This window comes from Plectropomus leopardus, chromosome 22 (genome assembly GCF_008729295.1).
Source record: "Plectropomus leopardus isolate mb chromosome 22, YSFRI_Pleo_2.0, whole genome shotgun sequence".
Lineage (NCBI taxonomy): Eukaryota > Metazoa > Chordata > Actinopteri > Perciformes > Serranidae > Plectropomus > Plectropomus leopardus.
In genome coordinates this window covers 4,459,286-4,484,302 of record NC_056484.1, presented here as the reverse complement: position 1 = coordinate 4,484,302, position 25,017 = coordinate 4,459,286, and the positions used below count along the sequence as shown (strand labels likewise).

The 25,017-nt window shown below is 38.8% G+C and overlaps 1 protein-coding gene across 4 annotated transcripts in view; it reads left to right on the top strand.

Annotated features, from left to right (window-relative positions):
- The window catches only part of syt1a (synaptotagmin Ia), a 206,842-nt gene extending 184,148 nt beyond the window's left edge, over positions 1–22,694 (top strand). For all 4 annotated transcript variants that reach the window (XM_042511372.1, XM_042511371.1, XM_042511373.1 and 1 more), the window contains 3 exons: positions 3,432–3,549; positions 15,005–15,138; positions 19,115–22,694. In XM_042511372.1, the coding sequence (XP_042367306.1) occupies positions 3,432–3,549; positions 15,005–15,138; positions 19,115–19,321 (459 nt within the window). In that variant the 3' untranslated portion in view covers positions 19,322–22,694. The remainder of the gene's footprint in view (positions 1–3,431; positions 3,550–15,004; positions 15,139–19,114) is intronic.
- Positions 22,695–25,017: the final 2,323 nt, after the last annotated feature.

Sequence of the window (25,017 nt, the reverse complement as noted above, 5' to 3'; positions counted from 1 at the left end):
TCACTGCTGTCAACCGGCATAATTAACCGTCGCTCCTTCACTCCCCAGCCTCCAGGGGAGCGTGTATTTGTGTTGATTAAAACCCGGCCCTCAGCATCAAAGTAAGAGCATTTAGTGATCGTACTGGGACTTTTAGTTGGAGTAGTGGTTGTTAAATGAACGGGTGGGAACGGTTTTCTATGGTGGCCCTGAGAGTCATAACACTGCAGCATTTTACAAAGACATTTCTGAAAACACAATAACATTTCACAAACACTACACATTATCCAGAATGCTACATTACCCAAACAAAACATTTCCCAAAAAAACAAAATAACATTTCCCAAAACACTACAACATTTCATAAAACAAACCAACATTTCATAAAACAAATAGCATTTCCCATTGTTTTATGAATGTTGTATTGATTTAGGAAATGTTGTTTTATTCATGAAAATGTTGTAGTGTTTTTAGGAACTGTAGATTATGGGAAATATTGTAGTGTTTTGGGAAATGTTTTATTGTTTTGGGAAATGTTGAAGTTTTTTCTGCACTGTCATTTTGTTTTCTAAAATGTTGTAGTGTTTTGACCCTCGGGGCCACTGTACTTTACAGTACTCGGACATTTCCAGCAGTCTGCATGAGGAAACAGGCGTTAATTTGAACTTGATAAAAGACTCCTGAAATAAAACACATTTCCATATTCAGGTCTAATTTCCCTCTGATTTATAATCTCCTATGTAAACGGCCACACATTACTAGGTGCAACCTGAGAGAGAGTTATTGACTGTGTCTGCTCCCTGCGCTGATAAGAGATATGGCGAGAATATGAATCACTCTCCCCGTTCGGCGTGTGATAATGAGGCTGTGTTGTGATGGTGATTTGTGTGAACCAGTGAAGTGATTGCAGTCGGTACTTTTCCAGTAATGTGATGAGTGACAAACAAAAGCAGGAGCCGACGTTAGAAAGCATTTAAACCAAAACAAGAGAGCAAATCTATAGAAGAAGATTGAAAACACGGAGGGGTTTGTTGTGGGATTGATTGACTTTGACTCTGACGCTGTGACTCAGAGATGCTGTGTGATATGAAGCATAACATTTGAATTACTGTGTGTTTTTTGGCACTTATTATAGGTGTAACTTTTCAATCTCTATCGCCCCCTGGTGTCTGTCTTCAGTATAGGTCCTAGAGCCCGCCCCTCGATGTAAGTGAATGGACATAGGCCAAACTAAAAACTCAAATTACACGCTAAAAATATATTTCTCCCAAAGACGGTTTCTGTCACTGAAGGTAGCTCTCATCACCCTCATGTTTGTTCAAGGGTTTGTTTTTAGGATACGTTTCGTTTTAATGAGTTATTGAATTATACAAAAGGGGACTTTCCTGCCATGATTGACAGCTGTGACAGTCAATCCATGCGTTCACATTCAATGGAGCTGTCGTCCAAATGTTTTTACCTTTGGTTTTCTGTTGCCTGTGTACAGTATTTTCCTAAAGATCTGTATGAAAGACGGAGAGTCAGTCGTTTCATCCACTACATATTCAGCCACAAGCTTTCAAATCAGTATTAGAAATATATTCGCCTGAGCAAACATTTCTACTACTATTGGTCATATGATCGTTTGCTCTATAATTTGCTGCAAGAAAGAGAAATGTCACTAAATTACATGTTGACTCTACGTATTGCCTACTCCTGTATTTTAGTTTTACAGTTCTGCATTAACTACTAAATTATGCATGCTGATCTTTCCATGCTTTTTCTACACCAGAATGCATTGTGTGTAAAATGTATGCCCTAAGAGCAATTTAAAAAATCATTTCCGTCACTTATGTAAATTTTATGCATGTGTGCAAACTCATTCAACGTGGTCACTGTAATTACGGTAAACAGCTCTGTGACCCAGTGCCAGATTGCTGTACTTTAACCTTTAATACCATCAGTTTTTATACAGGCACACTGGCATTTACAGACTTAATATTAAAGGATAACCTGGACCCTATTTTCACATGTTTTGTGTCCCGGTGGCCAATGGGAATAACAACTTTTAAAACTGGTCCAGTATTGAACAACAGAGCTGCAGAGAGCAGCAGCAAAACAGGCAACAATGTAACGACTCTGGGCATTTGTGCACCTTAAATGTACATCCTTTAAATGATTTTCTTTGTTTCGTTTTTTTGCTGCAGACATGTATAGAGACAAAAATAATAATTACCTTCTATACCGTGTATTAGCTTAACTGTATTAACAACTTACTAACTAACTAATATGCACTTCTTTGAGTTTCATCTGACCAACTGTTGTCTTTGTGTGTGAGAACATTTGAGTTATCACTGGGGAGAGGAGACATTGTTTCTTGGTCCAGTACACCTTATCTTGGTGGAGCTAAACTCCCTTTTTCTCCTAACGTTGTGTTTTAATTATAAATATGTGATTGAATCTAATCTTTTTTGTCAGACTCACCAGGCGCTATTCTGAGTCCAAACTATGCCCTTTAGCTTAAGTAGATTAACTCTATTGAACCTTATTATTCTGTTTTATCACTTTATGAAATATACAAAAGACAAGTGCTTGTTGCAGTCTTCCTTTGTGTTTTTTTCTCTGCATGGAAATACAGTAATTTTCACCACAACAAGCTCAGATTGTTGTGGAGAAATAAACAGTAATTTTATCATCGTAGCACCCATTTCATTGAAAGCAACAAAATAAAACCCACAAAAGCTGTTCTGATTCATCTTTCCACTGTTCTAACAATTACCAACTTTGGTGTGGTTAAAACTCTTAAAAAAGAGGAATTCACACAGTTAGATGTAAAAATATGCTGGCTCGATACACTTTAAAATTTGTGTTTATTTAAATGGAGTCTGGTGGGTTCGGTGATAGCAATTTCAGGGCTGTTTCTGGTTAAGTAAAAAGATCTCACTTAAACATAAAATGTCTGTCTTGGATGTGATCATTTCCGTAATGTTGTCAGACGCCTATAATGACAATCTGAGCCTGTCAGTGGCAAAACAAACAGGTTTACTGGACATAAATTGATGAAGCATAACTGGTCAGAGTGGTTACATTGCAGCTTGTTTAGCTGTCGGCTGCAGTACTGGTGCACAATACTGAAACAATTTCTAAACATATTGTTCCCATTACTTACTTAGACACAAAAACATGGGAAAGTAGGGTCCAGGTTGAAAAATACCAAAGTTACCCTTTAAAAAATCTTCCTGCTTTTGGAAATTTTAGGACAAAATAAACTCATCCAACATGTTAAAAAGGCTGAACTTGAGCTTCAGATTTGGTTGACTGGGCAATGTCTAATGTGCTTTGGAGGGGAATTTATATTTTTTCACCTCATCTAACCTACCTGTGAGCATCTGCTGTGAGCATGTGATGCAGTAAATTTATATTTAGAGGTTAAAACTGTTCTCACCTCTGCATTGTCTCTGCCTGTTCAACAGCAAGAGAAGCTGGGCGATATCTGCTTCTCTCTGCGATATGTACCCACTGCTGGCAAGTTGACCGTGGTCATCCTGGAGGCCAAAAACCTGAAGAAAATGGACGTGGGAGGCTTGTCAGGTGAGAACAATTACAGTGGTGTGTGTAAGTGTGTGTTCCCGCTGACTTTCCCTCTGACAGGCACTTTGTCTGTAATTATACATGCACTGCAGCACACACTTTTCCTCTCCGACAGCCCTGCTAGTTTTTTTTTTTTAACAACCACAGAACACGTCACTGGTCACGAGTATATTTGTCAAATAAGAAACAAAAAAGTGACTTAAGCTTATTTTTTCCCCCAAATAAAATTCAGATCCTGAAGAAATTGCACTATTTAGACTCAGATGAAGCACATTTATGATTGTATCATGCAGTAATGAGGACAGCAGCTTAAGAAACATGTTTCTGCTGTGGTGAAGCTCCAACAGTACATCCATGTAGCATTAAGATCAATAGATGACATTTATCACAATACAGTCGGGTCTGAATAGTGGGTCTGATGTCATGGCAACAGAATGTACCACTACAAGAGGAGGGGTGGGAATCCCAGTAAATGCAAACACCGACCGGTTCATAACCGGCGCATACACAAACAACACAGAGCTGATTTCCATCAATAAAAGAGGGACCAGTGTTTTATTGAAGAGATAGTTGTTGTATTAGCTATTTATTCACAGTCAACGTATTACCTACAGAAAATATTGGTCAGCATGCCCCCAGTTTGGAGAAGCAGACAGGAGCACACACAGAAGCAAAGCAATGTACTGCTGTGGATTTCATTCATTCAAAACATATTTCAAAAAGTCAGTTTATGTTTATGCTATATTTAGAAAATTTCACCACTGTATCTTGCCCTCGGAAACCCCTTTACAATTGGGACTGAAACTGTTAACTATGCTTTCATCAAAGCCAGCAGACTTCCTTGACAAAAACAGTGATTTTGTTCTGCAGAACACAGGAACTGCTGTTCTACTCCTGCCTCAGTCAGTTTGTTTTATGCATGAAATTGAAGTTTAAAAGGCTGTTTTTAGCAAAGAAGTCTGGTGGTTTTGATGAGAACTTGTTGTATTTTCCCATGTTTTTGCATCTTGCACCATTACGGAAAGGAGTGTACAGAGAAATTCAACACTTTTTTCTTATCATTCGCTTGTTCCAGTATGTTTTGTGTCTATGTCTAACCAACGAGAAATCTCTCGAGATGTGACTTGTTTCAGGATGAAAACAGTGAATGTGAGTGAACTTTAGGGAGAGTTGGAGAGAGGTTTGTTGTGTTGTAGTACTTACTCTAGACTTTTAATGTCATGGCTGAATATTTAACTGTTTTAGACCATGTGAAAAAGTTCCCCTGGCATCACGGCCGTCTCTTTCCTCCACTTTTGCGTTTTTTTTTATGTATTATGAGCCAGCACAAAAGCCAAAAACCTGCTGATCAGTTACACAGTTCTGTCTGTATTACTATTTTTTATTGTAATCTTCATCTTGCTCTAAGGCACTGTGGTCTGCATGTTGGCTTTAAACGTGCCCCACGAATAAATTGATTTGATTTAATTTGACCTGATAAAAGCACATTGCGCCATATTCCATTGCTACATTTTGATTATATGAGACACACTCACATGCACGCACTCAGATACACAACAAGCTGCCCCCTTCTCCCTGCCGCTGCCTCGCCTTTGACTTTCTTCAGCGGTATCATTTTAAATTCCCCCGTTGTGCACTTCCCTCCCACCTCGACTCTTTCTGCTGCAATTACCATACACCTGGGTCCACTTGCTTTCTGCCTGACAGCCCGGTCTCTCCATATAAGCCTAAACATCCTGCAGTACAGTAACACAGCGCACATTAAAAGCCCACAGCTCCCTTTCATCTATCAGACCAGCGCACGCAGCCATTTGGCAGAGAAAAAAAATCCCCTCCTCTGCTGCCATTTTATGTGACTGGCATTAGCACTCACCTGTGCCCATTTGCATCGTGGGACTGTCAGCCACATCGACCAGCCAGTATGAAAAAAGGTGTTAATCTGTTCACTTTGAAGGCCAGATTTCTCCCTAACAGAGAAGAGGAATAGCAGGGAAGCCAGACAGTTTGACACCACATACTGTACGTCACATTTAATTGGAGCATGTTTTATCTGTGTGCGCTGGTCCGTCAGCTCCAGGGTGAATTATTAGCATGCAGTAATGGCACAGTTTCTAATTACACACAACCAGAATATACACTAGATCCAGTGGTTCCCAACTGGAGGGTTGTGGTACACAAGTGGGTCACAGGATGCAATCTGAATGGACTTTATTTTGAATTACTGTGAATTTTCAGCAAAGAGCTTTTATTTTGTTTTGCGGTTTCTTGCTCTAGAGTGAGAGAAGGAGTTTTTTTTTCTTTTTTTGAGAACAGTAGCTATTTCATTGCCCTGATGTTAGTATTTTTTTCTCCAATAATAAGAATAAGGGACTGTCCTTTATTCATGTGAATAAAGCTACAAATATTTTTCCTGAAGGCTCCCGGAGTGATTTGGGGAAAATGCATGAGGTGTTTGTCCCACATAATGTGTTAAAGGACTGTCAGGTTTGTGAAAATCCACAGATAATTTTTATTTTTGCAGTTTCTGGCTTTGATAAATGGTGTAATTTTTGGTGATTTTTGTTGGGGTGGGCCAACGGATTTGGAAGGCATGTTTACTTTCTATATGTTCTTCAAATAACCGCAAATTTTTAGTGATTTAAAAAAAATCTGCAAAAATCTCTAGAGAAAAAGAAAATTGTCAAAAAGTTTTAAAATTACCAAAAACATTTGAAAGAAAAAATAAATTATTGCATTTTTTTTTAAAATATCACCAGAATGTTGGAGAAAAAAGATGTTGCCAAGTTTCTAAAAATCGCCCAAAATTCTGAAGAAAAAAAAGAAAAACGTGGATGTGGAAGGCATGTTTTCTTTTTAAAAAATATGGCAGTTTTTTTCCCTACAGAGGTCCAGGCTAAGCCCCCATTGTCCTCGAACATAGAAATGCCCCTGGTTTTAATTAATTGCAATTTATTATTGCAGTATGTTTTATTTCATTTGGTTTTAAGCTCACATTATTTACAGTTTGTGAAATAAAATTAAATATGCTATAATTTCTGTAATGTGCAGACTTTGAAGTAATGACTAAGGAGAAATCTGGACCCAGTGGCTGGACCAGTTGGGAACCACTGCTCCAGATTGCAGTTTTTGTTTTTTCTTTGTTAGTTGTGGCTGCTTTTTGTGCTCCGAAAATGGACTTAAAAGTGCAGCAGATGGATGAAATAATGGGCAGGTCTGCAAATAACAATAATTAGCTCCATCCACAGGGCGTCTCAGCCAGAGCTTAAGGAGGAGGACAAGTAATTGATGGCCTGTGATCGGCCTTCTCCTCTATTGTCATCCTGTTTACCATGCCTAATTATGGCTCACAGAGGAAGATGTGGGAATTACCATTAACCAATGTATAATCAGAAATAATTCTTTTGATTGGCTCCTCATGCCTCCAAATCTACATCCACGCTGTGTTTCTCTCAAAAACTAAAAAGAATATTATTCTTAAAGTACAGCTGATTTTTTTTCCCCTCGCAGGATTGTTGCTGTTTAAGTACGGTGATGTACTGCGCACCATGCTCTTTAGCTGTCGTCTCAAAATAATCCCAGCCTCGTTGCAGACAAGTTGATTTCCTCTCTCCGCTGTAGCCGACACCACAGCGAAGTCTAGTTACAATACATATCCATTAAGTTGAGTTGTAGACAATCAGATTTCAAAGAATCTTGTGTCTCTAGTGGGTGGTGCGTTTAACAGTCTGCAAAACAGACTAAAGACTAGAAAGTGACTTATAAAAGATAGTAATTGCAGCAGCAGACAACTCTTTGAACCTCCCACAGAAGTGTCGTGTTTCTCTGTGCCGAGGGGCAGTGACAGTCTCACTTATTGTCTGTTTATAGTGGAGCATTTCATAGTATTTGAAGCTACTCTAGTGTATCCCTGGCATGGCATCAAATGTGAGTCAGACTCAAAATTGTGTCGGACACAAAGACTAAGTGTCTGGAAGCGACTCAGAATGAGGATGTGACGGTTTACAGAGGTGGTGGCAGCAAAAGTGTTTTGTCCCACCTTCTTTGTACCTCTGAAGACTTCCCAGAGGGCTGTGAGGCGGCACATAACCAGGTAATGGCCCTCAGTGGGGGAGGTTATGAAAGCACACAGGCGCCGGTGTCGGCGGTAATGAAGCCGAGCTGCCCCGACCCGGTGCTCCAGCTCCCCATCCAGCCTCTCGGCTTGGAGGTTATTTGTTTTGTTCCTCTGGATGTTCGGAGTGAAAGCTTTTCTTTCAGTCAGTAAAGCAGCGGGACAGAGGAATCATTAAGATGATGAACGCGACCAGAGAGGAGGAGGCAATCTGAAAGTGATTAGAGAATCCAAAAGTTATTTTATCAGTGTCGATTTCTTCCAGTGATGGAAGAAGTGTTCAGATCATTTACTTGAGTAAAAGCAGCAAAGGCACAGTGACTACACTGACATGCAGACTAAATTTATGAATATTACATAATTTTGTATTTGATACGGATCATGTAAACAGCATATTTCATTTGGATATTCCAAATAAGACCTTTTTTTACTTTAGCATTTTCCGTCTGAGATATGCTGGAATTATTTAGGTTTTAGGGGCATTTTTTAGACATATTGGTCTCAGTTGGGGTTTTTAACACAGTTAGCATCATGTTGCGTCCTGCCTGTATAAATCTGCTGTGTGCGTTGTACACAAATCACTTTGCCAACAGTTTTGCAGGACTGCGGTAGAAATGCATGCCCAAAAGAGAAGCCCTCATTTCTGGTCATAAAGAGAAACAAACCGACTTTTAAAAATTATGGAAGACGTGAATATCAACGGATTTTAGATTTGTATTGATTTTTGTTTTGATGCATTACAAGCAAAGTGGCACAAGCAGCTCCAACTGTTCCACTTTTTCATATTTTGAGGTCATAAATGACATGTTAGAGCACATTAATTGGAGTTTGCAAAGCTGCATTTAAACAGGAATATTAGTGAAATATTGCTTTTTACCAGACTGTTCCAACTGTTCAGTTATTTTCCTTTATCCACTCGTCATTATATCCACATTACTGATGACTGTTAATCCAAAATCTCATTATGTAAATAGTTTGTAAAGGACCAAAAATTAACCTTACAATATCGTCACAGTATCAATATCGAGGTATTTGGTCAATATGTTCATTTGTCTGATTCAATATGTTCGAATTTGGAGAATGAGAAACGAGGCTAAAACACAATATCACAAAGATCTTTGTGAAGGCGGTTTCATGTGGGTCTGCGCCTCAGACTTTCACTGTAAACGCTTGTGTTAGTGTGCTATGTGTGCCACTCACCACTGAGGCGAGTGTGTAAAACCAAACTGACAGTCACCCCTGGATTCAGCCGCCCATGGCAAATCCAAAATGATGGGAGGAAAGCTAAGATGACAGGCGGGCTATATTTAACCCTGCTTGTATTGGTGTTCATTTGGCACAACCCTGCCAGCGCCCGCAGCGGCCACACTCGATGAACACGGAAACATTTGAGGAGGAAATTCTTTTGTTTGGTTTTGTGCATAAAAAAATAGTAGTGAAGTTTCGACTGTGAGAGACATTACCCTCACCGAAATAATCCGAATGAGTCACAGCTGGCGATTACTCACAGCTTGAAACACAAACTGTAAGTAACCACTGTAAAATTAGACAGCTTTAGGAGCTCTGCTGAACTCCGATTTGGCTCTCATCACCTGTTTCTAGCCTCCTGGCGGAAATGTATGGGCCGCTGATAGTGCATCGCCTCATAAAACCATGGCCGAGATCCAGGAGTCAGATGAGTAACCCTCAGGATAGCGAAGTCGAGCCTCTTTGCTGTACACATATGTGAGGATGCGCTGTTGCATCAGGAACGCTGCCATTCATCCATGAAATGGGACAGATTACATCCGTCTGGGATAAGACGCTAAAATGGGCCGGATATGAGGTACGCCGAGCCTCCCAGAACTCAATAATGCCAAACTCTCATCTGGCGGCCAGAGAGATAAGCAGCGTCTGGATAGCAGTGATGTGGTGCCACAGGTGTGTTTTCTTTTTTTTTTTCAATATAAGAAAGGGTTATCTTGCATAATCCCATTCAGCTGCTGCATTGTGTTTATTCAGGCAGTTATGAGAGGATACATGACATGTGCTCAACATGTAGCTGTAATTCAGCATATACAGCTGTATGCACTGATATATGTCATTACAGTCGACATTTTGCTCCACGCTTTCACAGAATGGTGGTTGTCCAATTATAGTAAGGCACAGTTGTCCTATAAGCCCTGGAAAATACACTTTTTTGGCTTCATGTGCCACTCAGCAACTTTCATAGGACTGAACAGGACCCTGCATTCATGCTGTATCCAGTTCTTTTTATACATCCATGCTTAAAGTTGGGAGAGTGGTGTCTCTTAAAAAAAAAGGAAGAAAACGCAGAAGTGTAAGTTAGTGCTGTGCTTGACACAGAATTATGACATTTGAATCTGATTTGGCTGTTCAATACGAATGTTTGGAAATTCATTTTGTTTTCCATGCGGAGTTTTAAAGTTTGAACAGGCTCTGTGGGATGTTGAGTCAGTGACAGCGGCATTCATATAGTCATATAGTAACCAAGCTAATGGCGCTAACAACTGGTTGTAAACGTGCAACAACATTTTCTGCTGACACTAGATCTGAAACAAAATCCAGAGACAGCAGCGTATTAACTCGCTGTGAGCTGTAATCTCATCACTTCTAAGCAGAACGTCTCTCCTCGTCTCTCCTCTGTGTCGCCGCCTGCATGTCCGCAGCTCCTTGTACTAAAAAGTACCGTGAAAGTCAAGAGCTGTCACTCTGCAGTAAAATCAGGGGCCCAAATCATCATAAGAAGTACACTGCAGAAGAGGCAATCTCGGTTGATTGAGAGGTCTTCGACTGATGATTTGAGTCTCAAACTTTCAAGAAGCATACCCAGTACAAGGAGTTAATTTGTACGTCAGTCTGTTTTTGTTTAAATTGTATCTATAGCAAACCCCTATAGCATGTTGGGTCGCCTCACTGCAAAGACTACAACTAACAGACAGTCAGCATGTGCCTTCTGCACCTGCATAAGTGGAAATAACTCTCTGCACCAGCCGGTGGCGGTAGTGCATTTTAGGATCTGGGAATGACTGCCCTGATACATTTTTTTGCTGCAGTTTTGCACAAATTTGTGAATTATCGTGACTAGGCGTGTGATATAGTGATGATATTGTTGACGTGGTGTTTTGCACTTTATTTACATCAAATTCTGTCATTAATTGATTGTTCCACCTGCCCAGGGACTACGGGTGGAAAATAGCAATTTTGCTAAAACCTGGAACAATGCATCCTTGTTTTATATAAGGTTAACGTTTTATTGTGCAGTGCCTCTGCCTAAATAAAATTACATTACATTAGAAAACATGAATCAGTTCGAGATGGAGTCTTTATCTCAGGATGCTAATAATAACTAGATATAGCTTTATATAGCTAAATATATCTGTCAGCGATGGTTGTCATTGTAGTCAGTGAAATCAGTAGTTGTTGGCTGTAAATGAGAAGCCTGCTATTGTCTTCATCTGTCTGAAATCGAGGACCCATTGTTTAAAAAATGCCACTGTTATCCTTGTAAACTGCATATGTGTCGTGTGAGAATGGGAAGCTTGATAGGCAGCAACAGTAACTGATTGGGCCGGTTAAGCGTAAAAACGACATAAAATGTGACTGCTATTCCTGGTCCTCTAAAATTGTCTTTTTTCCCCCTAATTCAGCAAGCAGAAATCTCACAGGTCCTTTGTCTAGACCCTTATTGCCCTTTACCATTTCTCAGCTTTTGTGCTTGACTTTCATCAGACCTTTGTGAACTAGATGAGAACGAGGTCTGCCTACGCTTAGATCAGTTTGAAATGAGCAGGAAAAAAAAGAAGAGAGCAGTTTCTATGAGTGATGAAAGCCGCCCTGTGGCTGATCAAACAAAGAAAACCTGCAGAAACTCCATTCATGCACATAATCCAAGGGCGGTTAAATGTGACAGTAATGGCAACTGATTGTGTGCGAGTTCAGTGCAGAAAACTCTGCGTTATAACACTGACAACTGTAAGATTTTAACTAAAGTTGACCAAATTTCCAAACTTTAAAGCTTTGTCATGTAAATTTTGACTCTGAGACACTGATTTGATGGATAAAAGCAGTGCATAAGGAGTTCACACTGCTGTTTGAAACCATCTAGTCGAGGCTGGAGAGATACTGTTGGATTTATTATGATAACACGAACACAAAACCCTCATCCAGTGTTTTTCTCATCCCAGCACTCCAGCTCTTCTCAGCAGGAGAGTAATAATGGCCACCCACTCTATTAGGAGCCTGTTACCTTTTCACTCATGTCTCTGTCATCTATTTATTCTCCCTGCTTTTCTCCCTCTTACTCTGTTTGTGTGCTTTTCTCTATATATTCATGTCAGCCGCCGTGGTCGAGCCCGCAAGTCTGCAATCAGGTCCTTATCCCCCCAAATTGGATAAAAGATTAAGGGAGCTAAGCTTGTTCAGTATTTGCTAGAAACCCCACAATGTTCCAGCTAAAAACAGAGATACTTTCCAGTGTCGCCCACACATCAAAAAACATGAAACGCTATAAAGACTTTGTGCACATGGGATCCAGAGATAAAACCAGATTATCAGAGCAAGCAGTGTTTCAACAACTAATTATAAGCGCTGATCCAAAGTCGTACTCCTTACTCATTCTGATGCACAGCTCTGAGGTTCAGTAGTTAGGGGGGATGTTGTTAGCCTCGGGCGAGGGACTACCTCATTAGCATCTCTGAGATTATTGCGGTTATTTGTTTTTGTCTTTCTCAAGCAGCGTGTTGTCGTAAATGATAAATGACACAGAGTGGATTCAATAAATCCTCCCCTATAGCGTGTATAGTCGTCGTGATTGTGAGCCGAGATCAGAGATCATTTAGCGTCATTATGCAATTTTGACACGCAGAACCAGAATTTGCAACAATCTGGTCGACATTTCCACACTGCAAATGTCACTCTGTTTCATGTGTTTGTTTATTTTCATCTGTATTGATTTATTTATAGTGAGAGAAGTCTGTTTTTGCAGTATTGAATGTTAATGAGAATAAATTTGCAAGAAGCAATTGTAGAAAGCCACTGATCTGCAGTGGGGATGAGTGGAGGCTGATACACACACCCAAAAAACAAGTCCTCCAACCCATACGACCACAAAGGTTATAGAGCATTTATTAGTAACCCACATCACCAAAAGCTTTATTAATATGTCATTTAGGGTCTTACATGCAAAGAAGAAGCATTAAAAATTGTCAGACATTAGCCTCATGAAATATTGTCATTTAAATTTTTTCAGTGACCTGAAGGTGGCTGGATTTGGCCGTGGTTATCCCCGAACCATATCACGTCATATGGATAAAGCCAACCGAAAATTCAAGCAGTAAAGCGTCCAAAGGCGTTATTGTGTAATGAAGTTAACAGTTCGTTAATTCATGGAGAAATAGAGCGCTCCGTGGCTGCTGAGAGCTGTCTCATTTTAGCGCTGAGCGTCAGATTGGATTTACGAACGCAGCCAGAGTCAGAGGGCTCGCGTTGGGGCTGGACCACGCCGTCTCTGCCGTGCTCCATGGCTGTCGTGCAGACGAGAGACAGTGGACTGTTACATACTTCATTCATGTTTATATGTGCGCTAATGTAAATCCCAATGACCCATATGCGGCCAAGATATCTACTTTATTATCACCTCGGCTACAGAAATCTGGTTTCTCTTGTACATGAACAAATCAGAGCACTGCATGAAGTCCACATTTCTCGTAAGGTTTTTATTTGCTCTGATCAACAGTTAAATAATGTCTTTTCCTCCTCTGTATTGTGTAACAGATGCGTAACATTGTACATTTGTAACTTTCTAAATTAATAAAGACCAACTGACTTCAGCAATAGCTTGTATTAAGACAGGAAAATTGTGGTGAAATAGGAAGACTGCGTATTCTTTAAACCACAATAATTATTGAATCCTCATTTTTCTTTTGGATCTTTTTTATGCCTCTGAAAATTACAGCAGAACTTATTACATTCTTCAGCTGCCCGTGTTTTGAACTGATTAGGATGTCTTTTTGCGAACTGAACAGCCTCACCTCGTCCCTATAATGGTCCAATTAAAGCCCAAAAACTGGTATTTCTTTCACAACATGAAGAGCTGATTGCTGCCCACCCTCGCGTCAGTTTTTCCCTCTGAGCCCAAACAAAGACGTCAACTCTTCTCGTCTCCAATTTACTTTTCATGACAATTTAGAGTATGTAAACAAACAGGAGGAGTAGCGTCACACCATAGACAAAAGCAACGGGCGGTTTGCTGTTTCCCGTCACACAATCCACCTGATTGCCAAAGAGTGGATGAGGACGGATGAAGCAGGCCGCTTGGATGCCACTTGAGAGGGCGTTCGGACAGAAGGAAATGAGGTTCTTGAGTTGGGAAGGTCAGCTGAGTGATGTAAACACACACACTCTCATGGCCATGCTTTATTTATAACCACTGCCCACCACTTGTTACTCTATTGAAGATGTCGGTAGTGTAGTTTGTAACGTTTGTGTAAAGCTGCTACAGTCAATTTTTTATATTAACTACAATGGACACATTTTAGGATTATCACCTGACTGCAGTTCCCCTCGGCTCTACAGAGGTTTTACATCATCCACCTCATTGTTTTAGTTTAAAAACCTCTGATAAACCAAAAGCTGAACTGAAACATAATGGCTGTAGAAACCATGGCATCTCCCACTGGTCTTTGGACTTCAGTTTTGAAACCTTGAGTTTGGCATTTTGGCCTTTGCCATCTTGGATTTTGGGAGCCAGAAGTGTCCATATTTGGACGAGAAGGTTGAGATCTCTAACTCCATCCGCTAGCTTTTTTTTGCATTTATAGTTAATAGTTATCTGAGATAATGCTAATCCTAATTTTTGCCAAAAACAGTCTTAAAACTTCAAACTAAATTCAATGTATGAAAAAAGTGATTAACTGACTTTTTAATAACTTAAAAACACACTGAAATAGTGAAAGCTACTCTATGTACTCTATAAATTTGGGGTTTGGGGTCTGCACACTCTTTTATGTTATTTTTAAAGTATATTTTTTTAGTATTTGCTTTGTATTTTTATCTTAGTATATTAAAGTGTCTTGTAGTGTATTCTTTATGTTGTATATTCTATAGATTTTCTATAAACATTCAGTATATCTTATTCTTTCACACACACACACACACACACACACACACACACACACACACACACGACCTTCATGCCAAATTTCAGCTTGCGAGGGCAGAAACTGTGGCTGCCAAAGGGTGGAGAAATTTTGTGCGCCCACCGACCAACAGAGCGACCTATAAAGCTGCAGGTCACAGCTAAAAATTTATATAAAATCATATTCTTTATTTTTTTCTCTCTAGATCCATATGTGAAGATCCACCTGATGCAAAACGGCAAGAGACTGAAGAAGAAGAAGACGACAATCAAGAAGAACACCCTCAACCCTTACTACAACGAGTCCTTTAGCTTTGAAGTCCCGTTTGAACAAATCCAGGTACAAACTCATCCATTCACACAACACTATAAAATATCCATTATCAAACAATAATGTGAGATACTAGACAAATTGTACTGTGAGAAGCGTTTGTTTGCATAGAAACAATTGATAAGTGGAAGCTCATTTACCAAATAATCACTTTAGAGGCTTTTCATCATAACAGTTTAATCAAAGGCACTTCAGTTTAAATCAGCCTTGGTTTCGTAATTTGACAAGCCGACTCCTCTGTGGATGTTATTCTGTGCGCTTCTTATTGCCTGTAGTGCAAATCTCAGTTACATGTCTTACAGTAATTTAAGCGCAGCAGTATATTCAAGTCAAAGAAGAAGTAAAGCACGAGTATTTTTGCAGATCATTATGAAGAGTGAAGGATGCACAAACAGTGCCAGAAAGGAATAGCAATGAACATCATCTCTTCAGGCAAGACAGTAATTGAGTCAAATTGATTAAGCCTGTCACAGCTCACAAATCACGGGTTTGGGTCCATGAGCCTCAAATTCAATTTAAACTGTGCTGATCCCAATCAACCCCCTCCAAATCAAGCTCTTATTTAGTGCTGCTGATGCCAATATGTTGGCTAGATTTACATTCTTATCTCATCATTAAGAGCCACGTTAAACAATTATTAGCGGCGCTGATTTAATCAAAAATTTGTCATTGATTAGGTGTATTGAACGGCATTTAAAACATGAAATGTGACTAAGGTAGTTTCAGTCGTTATTATATAAGCTTTACAGCACTAAGTGACAAAATTTAGATTCATTTATTTTAGATTGTATCTATCTTATATGATCACTTTTCCCTCTAAACAGCAAATATAGGCTGTGAAACGTCTCTCCTGGTATTAGGTCTTTCATTCATTCACATCAGTTATTAGATCATCTGTAAAATACACTTAATAAAACTGTAGCCCATGATACACCAAACACCGAAAGGTTGAAAACAAATTATTCTTTTAATGTAATTTAGAAAAAATTTTAAAAAATAGAGTTCAAAGAGTACTTCACACCAAAGAGCATATGTATATGGCTTACTCACTGCATGTTGTGTTTAATTCATGAGAAAAAAATCTTTATTTTTCTGGCGTACCTTTACAGTGATCAAGGACTCCCAAAAGACAACTAGTCTTTATGAATTGAAATCATAGGGGCCCGTCTTTAATAATAACAGCAAAACTATATCAAAACATCTGTTAACAAACTCTCACACAACTCCAGCAGTATAACGCAAGTTCCATTTATCCATTCGTATGCTCTTTTCAAACATGCATTTTTGCTAAAACCTTACTATTTGAAGCCCTTCCACCTACGAGTAGCACGCCTGTGCATGTTACTGTGTTTGAGCTCTGCTAAAGCAAAGTTTAAACACATGTATGTGCACAGGCACGCTACTCAACTGTACACGAGACTGTTTGTAGTGATGTGTTTTAAATTGTAATGTTTTTGCAAAAATGCATGTGTCTGGGGAGTACTGAGCATACGGCTGGATAAATAAGACTTAGATTATACTGCATGAGTTTTGTGAAAGTTTGTAAGTGGATGTTTTAATAAAGTTTTGTTTTATGTACCTTAATTCATCAAGAATGTCCTTTTTTGGATTCTCCCACCATGGAGGAATGTGAGATTTTTTTTTTATTTAAGGAGAAACTGGGTTAGTAATTGATATGCAAATGCAAACATACTTAAACGTGTGCAGTCTGATTGGCAACCCACAACAAAGAGGTGTTAGGCAGATGGATAAATTGTTTTTCATGACATTAAATTAAATTCAAGCTATACATTTCCCTCTAGAAGAAGATATATATCTAACAGGCTTATTTCCTTAAATGTTGAGCTGTTGATGAATTGAATGATGGTCCGTAATGTGAGTGTTATTGGTAAATCAACCACAGCAAGGACAACAAAATCAATAAAGCAATACTGACCGGTTGGTGATTATTAACAAAAGAGCCTGCTAATTTCCAGTCAAAGAAAGCTGTTATTCAATTAGCAATTTGAAGGTGAACTGTCCCTTTAAAGACTAACTAACCCCAACCAGCCATCTGGGAACCTTCCTCAGTATTTCATTACATGGCGTATTAGGCATGCTCTTTAACAACAGCGGCTCTGAGCTCATGCAGGTGGCAGTATCCTCGTCTCCGTGTGCCAGTGGATCGAAACTTAATCAGGGCTCTTTGTGCACTAATTCATATTCTCTGCCAGAGATTGATGTCCAGGTCACTCCTCTCTGCAGTGTCCCTCTGAATAAACACATGCCGAGTCTGAGTCTTAGACCTCTGAGTAATCAGACATTCTGCTGTGTTTGGCTCTGGAAATAACCGAGGCCCGGTCTGGAGTGTCACTTACTGTTAATCAACATTAATGTCTGAAGGAGCACCTCGTTCTCTGTATTACTGTAATAATATCAACCAGAAACTGTTCCAGATAGCTCAATGCATAAATGCAAACATTTTGTTTTTCTACTCTACAATAACTGATGGGTCATATTGTGCTCAGCAGTGTTGGGCTGCTTCTCGGGCCACACGTTTCCTTCCAAATCTGGCTGGAGCTCAACGCAGTTAATATAAAGTTACTGAATAGCTGAGTTTGACCTTGTCACACTGTTGTTGTTACCGTGGTTACAGCTTTCCTGTATACTGTGATTACACATATCACAGTTCTTTAAACGATCATCAAAAGACACACACGTCACACATGCACACACATTACGCACTGTCATCAGCAGCTTTAAATAACAAAATCTGAACTCCTCTTGAAATTTAATGGTGTTATCTTAATGAGAGTTTATTTGGAGTTATCGTGGAGGAAGCTGATAGCATCCACTGTCGTTGGCCTCAACATTATCCTCCACTATTCAATGGTTCTCCGAACAACACCAATGTTTTTGTTCCCGCCTGCTGCTAGTTGGATTGGTCTGAACGTCCCAGACAAGTACACTGAGCTTTTGGAAACATTCAGTGATGACAGTTTGTTTAACGTTCCTCCATTCATGTAACATTAACTTCCATAAATATATACCGTTCATGTGTCACGTAAATAACAAACGCCAACACTGAACAAAAAGTAGCCCAGAACAGACAGTCAGTCGGTCATATTTAGGCTATTTTTAAGCCAAAACCAACCCCAGTCTGAAAATTATTTGTATTTATTTGTGCAAGCCTAACCCAACCTGTTGAGTCCCAACATTGGTTCTTAGTTCATTTGGATTTTAAAAAAAATCTTTCTTGGGAAATTTCTCATCTGCACAGGGATTTGTGTTGTTGGTTGGTTTTCAGTCTTAAACAGCAGCTGCTTGCGTTAGCCCAGCCTCAAGAACTTCACCAAATAAAACTTGACAAACACTGATTAATAGGTGATCTGTTGGAAATACAATGCAGAATAAACAACAACTATGAGCTAAAAGAACAGAAGACACAATACATTATCAGATCATATTAATTGTGTAAGGGAACTCAGAACGTCTATTGTGTTGTAGTTAACATTAACAAGAGGAGAGGATGAGAAAGCGCAGCTGATATCAGTGTTGTGATACTGTGAAAATGAGTAGTAAAACAGTTTCAAATATTCAGAATTTAAATGTGTTGATAAACCAATATTTTTGTCAACACAAGATGATAGAGCACTTCTCTAAGCAAGAATTCTTAAGTGCCTCAAAACATTAAAAGAGAAAGAGACAGTCAAATAAACAAGATAAAATACAAAATAAAAACAAGACGGGCAGTTAAAAACAACTAGTTAAATACGCCAAAAATCAAACAATAAAATTAAGACCAATCTCACTAGAAAGTGCATTTCTGAGCTCTCTACTTATCACACCTTATTTTCAGCAGACACCAACTCAACATGGTGGATTTTTATTGTTTGACTAAAGGAAACCTGGCTTTTTTTAGAGATAAACATTAACCGCCTATATGCTGATGACACCGTGATTTATGTATACGATCCCTCATCTCTCCCGCTCTTCCCCTTCACAGAAAGTGCAAGTTGTTATAACTGTTCTGGACTATGACAAGATCGGCAAGAACGATGCCATCGGCAAGGTCTTTGTGGGCCTCAACAGCTCAGGGACGGAGCTGCGCCACTGGTCCGACATGCTGGCCAACCCAAGGAGACCCATCGCCCAGTGGCACGTGCTGAAGCCCGAGGAAGAGGTGGACGCTCAGCTCTCCACCAAGAAATAGGCAGGGCCCTTTCAGCACCTGCCTTGTAGTACTCTTTAGCCAGTATGTGTAAATACCTCAGTGATATATGGGTCCATCCATGTTACCCCCCCCGCCCCCTTACCTTCCCCAGCTTTACCTCCTGATATCACAAACAGTCCTAATTGTTCAAATTTCCTGCGACATCTCGGCTTTTTTTTTTTTTTTTTATCAGGTTCTCTATTTTTCTCGCTGTTTGTTTTGTTCCTCTCTGATTTCTTGTTTTTCCATCTCCGTGCCCTTAACCGCCCCGACCAAATGCCCCCTTCTTTTAAGCAATATGATCTGTATAGATAGCGCATGACTGAAAGAATTTATTGTACCAGTTGTATATATAAGTATGCAGACAAAAATGATTTCTAGTTTATGTGTTTGTATGTTGTTACCCGTTTCCTAATCTGTGTATATCTTGATGTTTTTAATAAGATGTTCTATTTTAAATTATGTAAATGCAGATATAGAGGAAAGCCAATATTATATATCCCAGGATTTAAAAATTCTACCTTATTACCTTATTGCATTCCAGATATTTAAAAAAAAAATCCAACCTGCAAGACACTAGTGGAAATATATTCACATTGTAAAGGACGATGTCTGGCTTTAAGTTCAGCAAAGGATCATCACAGAAAAGACAGATGAATATATATACACACAAAACTCCAAAACACAAGGCCATTAACTACTATGGTTCTGAGGGTAAAATTATGCTGCTGGAATTATACAAGCACATGATTTCTTACGACTTTTTGTACTTGTTTCTCAATCAGAGGACCTATGTGTTTAGCTTGATGCACACTGTTACCAGAAACAATAGTTAATGCAAACCAGTTCGCTTTTTTTTTTTTCTTCATGTTTTGCAGTTTAAGTGAAATAGGTCCTCGTTTAAAAGGCCATTGTTCACTTATGCTGGCTCATTTTTCCTTTTCCAAGAAAACCCAGAAAATATTGCCTCCGAAAACCAAGACTCATTTCTCAACCCTTCCAAAACAGACCCCATGTGAAAAAAAAGCACCAAGCTGTAGCCATTGTGTCCTTAAGCTCGATATTTTGTTTACTTTGAACAGCCTTGTCGTTGTTGGAAGTATCTCGCATTTAGGCCGGGGTCCGATCTTTGAAAGGGAGTTTAAAAAAAGAAAAAAGAAAAAAAAAAAGAGTCGTGACTCTGGTTTTAAGAGGACTATTTTTAGAGCAATTCAACGTCTTGACTATTTTTCGTAAACTGCATGATTTTTTTTACAATCTTTACTAAAGGCTGGGACATTGGGGTGGGAGATCTACTGACACCAGGGGCTGTCTCTTCTGAAACGATCCCCTTGCCTTCAATCAGAGGAGAGTAAACTTTTGGTCAATGTATGTGAATATATTGACGGAGGCGAAGCGAGTTTCTAAACACTGCCATTTTCCAGAGGTGACTTGTGTAAAGACCCTCTCTTCATGCACACTCCCACTTGCTAGTGGTTGTAGCTTTTGGTTTATTGGGAACAATGTCTTTGGCTGCAATGGTGCCCTGAATCGCAGTCTTTGCTTTGCGTTGCCTTCTCACAGTGACAATAGAGCTAGCCATGTTTTACTGCCAATTTTAACTTTTATGTGGCTGCTGTTTTGCACTGGATGTCTTTGAATTAGCTTGTTTACTTCTTTAGGAACAATTCTTTGGACGATTGTTGGGCTTTATTTCAGGACACCTGCAGGGGGATTAGAAATCCGCCTGTTTGATCGGCTTAAAAAATAAAGAAAGCAATGATGACAAATCACGTTTTAGCCAACACATCAGTTTTATTTTCTTGTTGGCACCGGATTACACCAAGAGAATGCGAAATAACCGTAAAGTTAATGGTCTGCGTAGGCTATTTAGTCCATCATGTCCTTTACTACGGGTCCAATTAGCAAAGGAATCAGTTTTAATCCATGAAAACCATGAAGTCTCTTATCTTGGAGGAACCTCTTGCATATACTCGAACTTCAGGAGGACTTTCTAAATGTTTTCAATGTTATTGTGTAGTTGATAGCACTATTATGAAAAAGCTACTTGTCATTCCATAGGAGTCTCTGAGGACTGCTTTGTGTATCACTGTGACTGCCGTGTGTGCTTAGAGATGTAGACTTATCAGTAGGTAGCGAAACCAGTTTGTTCTGTAGTGATGTCGTAGCGTTAAATGCCATTTTCCCTTCTACACGCAAAGAAAGAAAGAGAGGACGAGAGTGCGCGTGGTGAGAAAAAAAGGCCGGAAAGACGTTTTCCTGAGCGAGTTGCTTCACACAGCATTTTGTTGAGCACTGTGCAATACTTGTATGTTCATCCCATAGTGTTACCGTGGGTGGTGTTGCCCGAGAAAAAAACAACAGATTCTAACCCTTGAGGATGATTCCAGTCCAGAGAGATGTTTCTCCTTTCCAGTGAAATGGTTAGGACACAGCACACGTAGATTACAGGTCCGAGCTTGCCGACCTCTGTTTAGGGTTCCCTCCCTTTTCGCAGGTTTTTTCTCTTCTTGCACACAGTTCCAGCATCAGACGTTTCAGGGAGTATTAGTTAAATACCAAACGAGATTCTACATTTAAATATCCCCTTAAAATGCCATGTATATATTTACATAATCGTGTCAAAAAATGTATATCTAGAATAAATATAAAGTGACATGAATACGCAGATTTCACTCTATCATCCATATACTATATTCCATCCTCATTATTTCATTTTTTTTATCTGTTAACTACCCTGTTGATTTAAAAGACCCCTTTTATATTTGAGATGAAAACTCTGAATGTACAGTATGGACCGTGTTGGTGTAGATTAATCGTGAGATTAGATGTACTTTGCACTTTTTGTTGTAAAAGACAAAAAAATATCCCTTTTATTTATATTTTTTGAACTATTAGGAATTTATTTCATAACCCTTTGTGGTAAAATCTCCCTTGTCTGCATTACAAAATCACTGAATATACTTTAATACAGCTGCACTTCGAATCCCTCCAAGGGATTATTTTATTTGACATGTTTTACATATGTAGATTCATGAATTCCAGTACAGCTTCAGATTTAAATGAAAAAAAAGGATTAAAAGTTAAAGGCAAAAATGGCCCAAACAATTTGATATTTAAGCAAAAAGGTTGTACGAACAGAATTATCTGATTGAAGCTGACAGAAAAATCTGAATTTAAATGTATAGATGAAATTCAGTAAGAGGCAGCATTGCAGATTGGATTTGCAGTGTGTGTGGGAAAAAAACACCAGTGTTCACATGGTCATGAAAAACCTGGAAAAGTTTTGGAAAAGTCTGAGATGTCATGGAAATTTGATTCATAAAGCTGTATAACAACACAATGTATTCAAGGGCCGCCAGAATTGCGAAAATCCAACGATAATTTCTGTTACAGTTTCTGGCTGTGTTAAATGGCTGATGATAAAATCATTTTAAGTGATGTTTAAAGAAATCATGCCCGCAGGTTTGGAAGGCATGTTTTCTTAAAAAAAATCACTTCAAATTTTTTAAAGGAAAAACGTATATTTTCTTTAAAAATAAAATCACTAAAAAACTTTTAAAAAAAAGCATTTTTTCATTTTAAATAAAATAATAAAAATGTAATAAAATCACTAAAAACTTTTAAAAAAGGTTCTTTTTCTGTAAAAATTGCCCCCAAAAAAGCAGAAATAAGTGGCCAAAAATTGTAGACATATTTTCTTGAAAAACTGGTGATGAAATAAATAGAAATAGTCTCTAAGTTATATTTAAATATTCAGTTCTGAATTCATTTTTTTTTTATTATAAAAAAATAACTATTATATAGTAAAGATAAGAAACCAATGGTGGTTTTAGACAATATGTGGGTCTTTAAAATTTGCCTAGAAGTCGTGGAAATGCATTGGTAAAAAATGTGTTTGAGCCCTGAACCACAAAGCCATTACCTGCAGCGCAACGCAATGCTCCTCTTACTGCGATTTCCTACCAAAGTATGCATGCATAATCGAAATTCTCCTCTTGTAAAAATGATCAAGCTCTCTGTGTGACAAGGAACTCCAGATTCTCTCCAGTGGCGCTGTTGAAAAAAAGCCACGCTGACCTTTCAAAAACAAAGCTGTGTAAAGTATTAGAATCTGATGCTGTAGAAAGATCCTAGTTGCCTTTGTGTATATCAACTGCCTGCTTGAGTATTTTGTGTGTGGAAAATTTTCTCTGTAATCTTGTAGAACTGTTTGGGGTGTTTTTTCCTGCCATATCGCTCGCGGTGACGGCGAGCCGCCGACAGTTATATTTGCTGTGTATACCTTCATTTTTGACGAGGTGTTTTACAGTTTTGTTTCACTTTGTGTAGTGATTCACTCTCGTGGAGTTTTCTGACTGTTGTTATATAACTTCATATACACAAATGATCAATAAAAATGTTTTATTTCCTGTTGATACAGAAGCTTATCATGTCATATTTTCAATCAGGCGGCATAAAAACAAGAAGAAAACATCGTCTGTTATTTATTGTCATTTTTTGTTCGCTAAGTTGTTTATTAATTTATTTATTATTAATGTTTTCAATATTATTATTATCATCTTCATCATCATTATTATTGTTATTTTAAAGATTGTTTTGGCCTCTTGCTTTTTCTTTTATAGGACAGATTAAGCATGAAAGGGGGACAGAGGGGGACAACATGCAGCAAAGGGTTGCAGGTCGAATTCGAACCTGCGGTCTCTGCGGCGAGGACACAGCCTCTGTGCAGTTAAGTTGTTTATTTCTGTTGATTTCTCATAAACTCTTGTCATTTTAAGTAATCACTACTAAAAAAAAGTAAAAAATAATAGTATTTTTTGGGATGGGGGGGCTTCCGTAAGGCCCTGAATGTACTAGGTCAGGCAATGTTTTCAGTTTTGTGTTTCATTTAAGCAGAAAACCTGCCATAGCTGCCTCTAATAGTCGCTTTAATAACAAAATCAACCTTTATTACTTTCACTCTAGTGTTGGTATTGATTGGCAGAAGAAGTGTGATTAACTGCTCCAGCGTGAAACTCCTGTCACATCCAAAAGAAAAGTGCCTGTGTGACAAATTCCACTTTTAATGATGATGTTTGCCTCCAAACACTTTGAAATCACTTTTAATCATCCACACCAGCCTGTTAACAAGATCACTACTGCCATCTAAAGGACGCAGAGCAGCACAGCACAGCGTATGAGCACAGTAATGAGAAAAAAACAGATTATGTTTTCCATTTTGCTCTGGGCACAGATCAATTTCTATTAGTGAATATTCACTGATGTCTGCCGGAGCCAGAAAACGGGGACAGGAGTTTGTCCTCCTACCAAATGCATGATGTCACATCGATGTGAAGCTCAGCTGAGAGTGAACTTGACAGGAAGCATCATGAGATTGTAGATTTGTAGATTTGGGTTGTAAGGGCCTGATGGCTCATCAGTAAATTATGTCCTTAAACCTCATAACAAAAATTTTATCAGCTTCTTCTTTGAAGTTACATTGTGTTTAGTTTGCACTGAGAGAAAATTTTAAACCCAAGATGTTTTTGTGGCTACAGCTTTCCATTTAAATGACCAAAAGAAACAAATTAGCCTGGCATGTTTGGTACGACAGGAACATAATAATTTATTAAAGTTCTGTGGGTTTGAATACAATTTGGCTGCAAAGTATGATGTTATATCAGGGGGGCCCCCAAAAAACTTTTTTTTTTTTT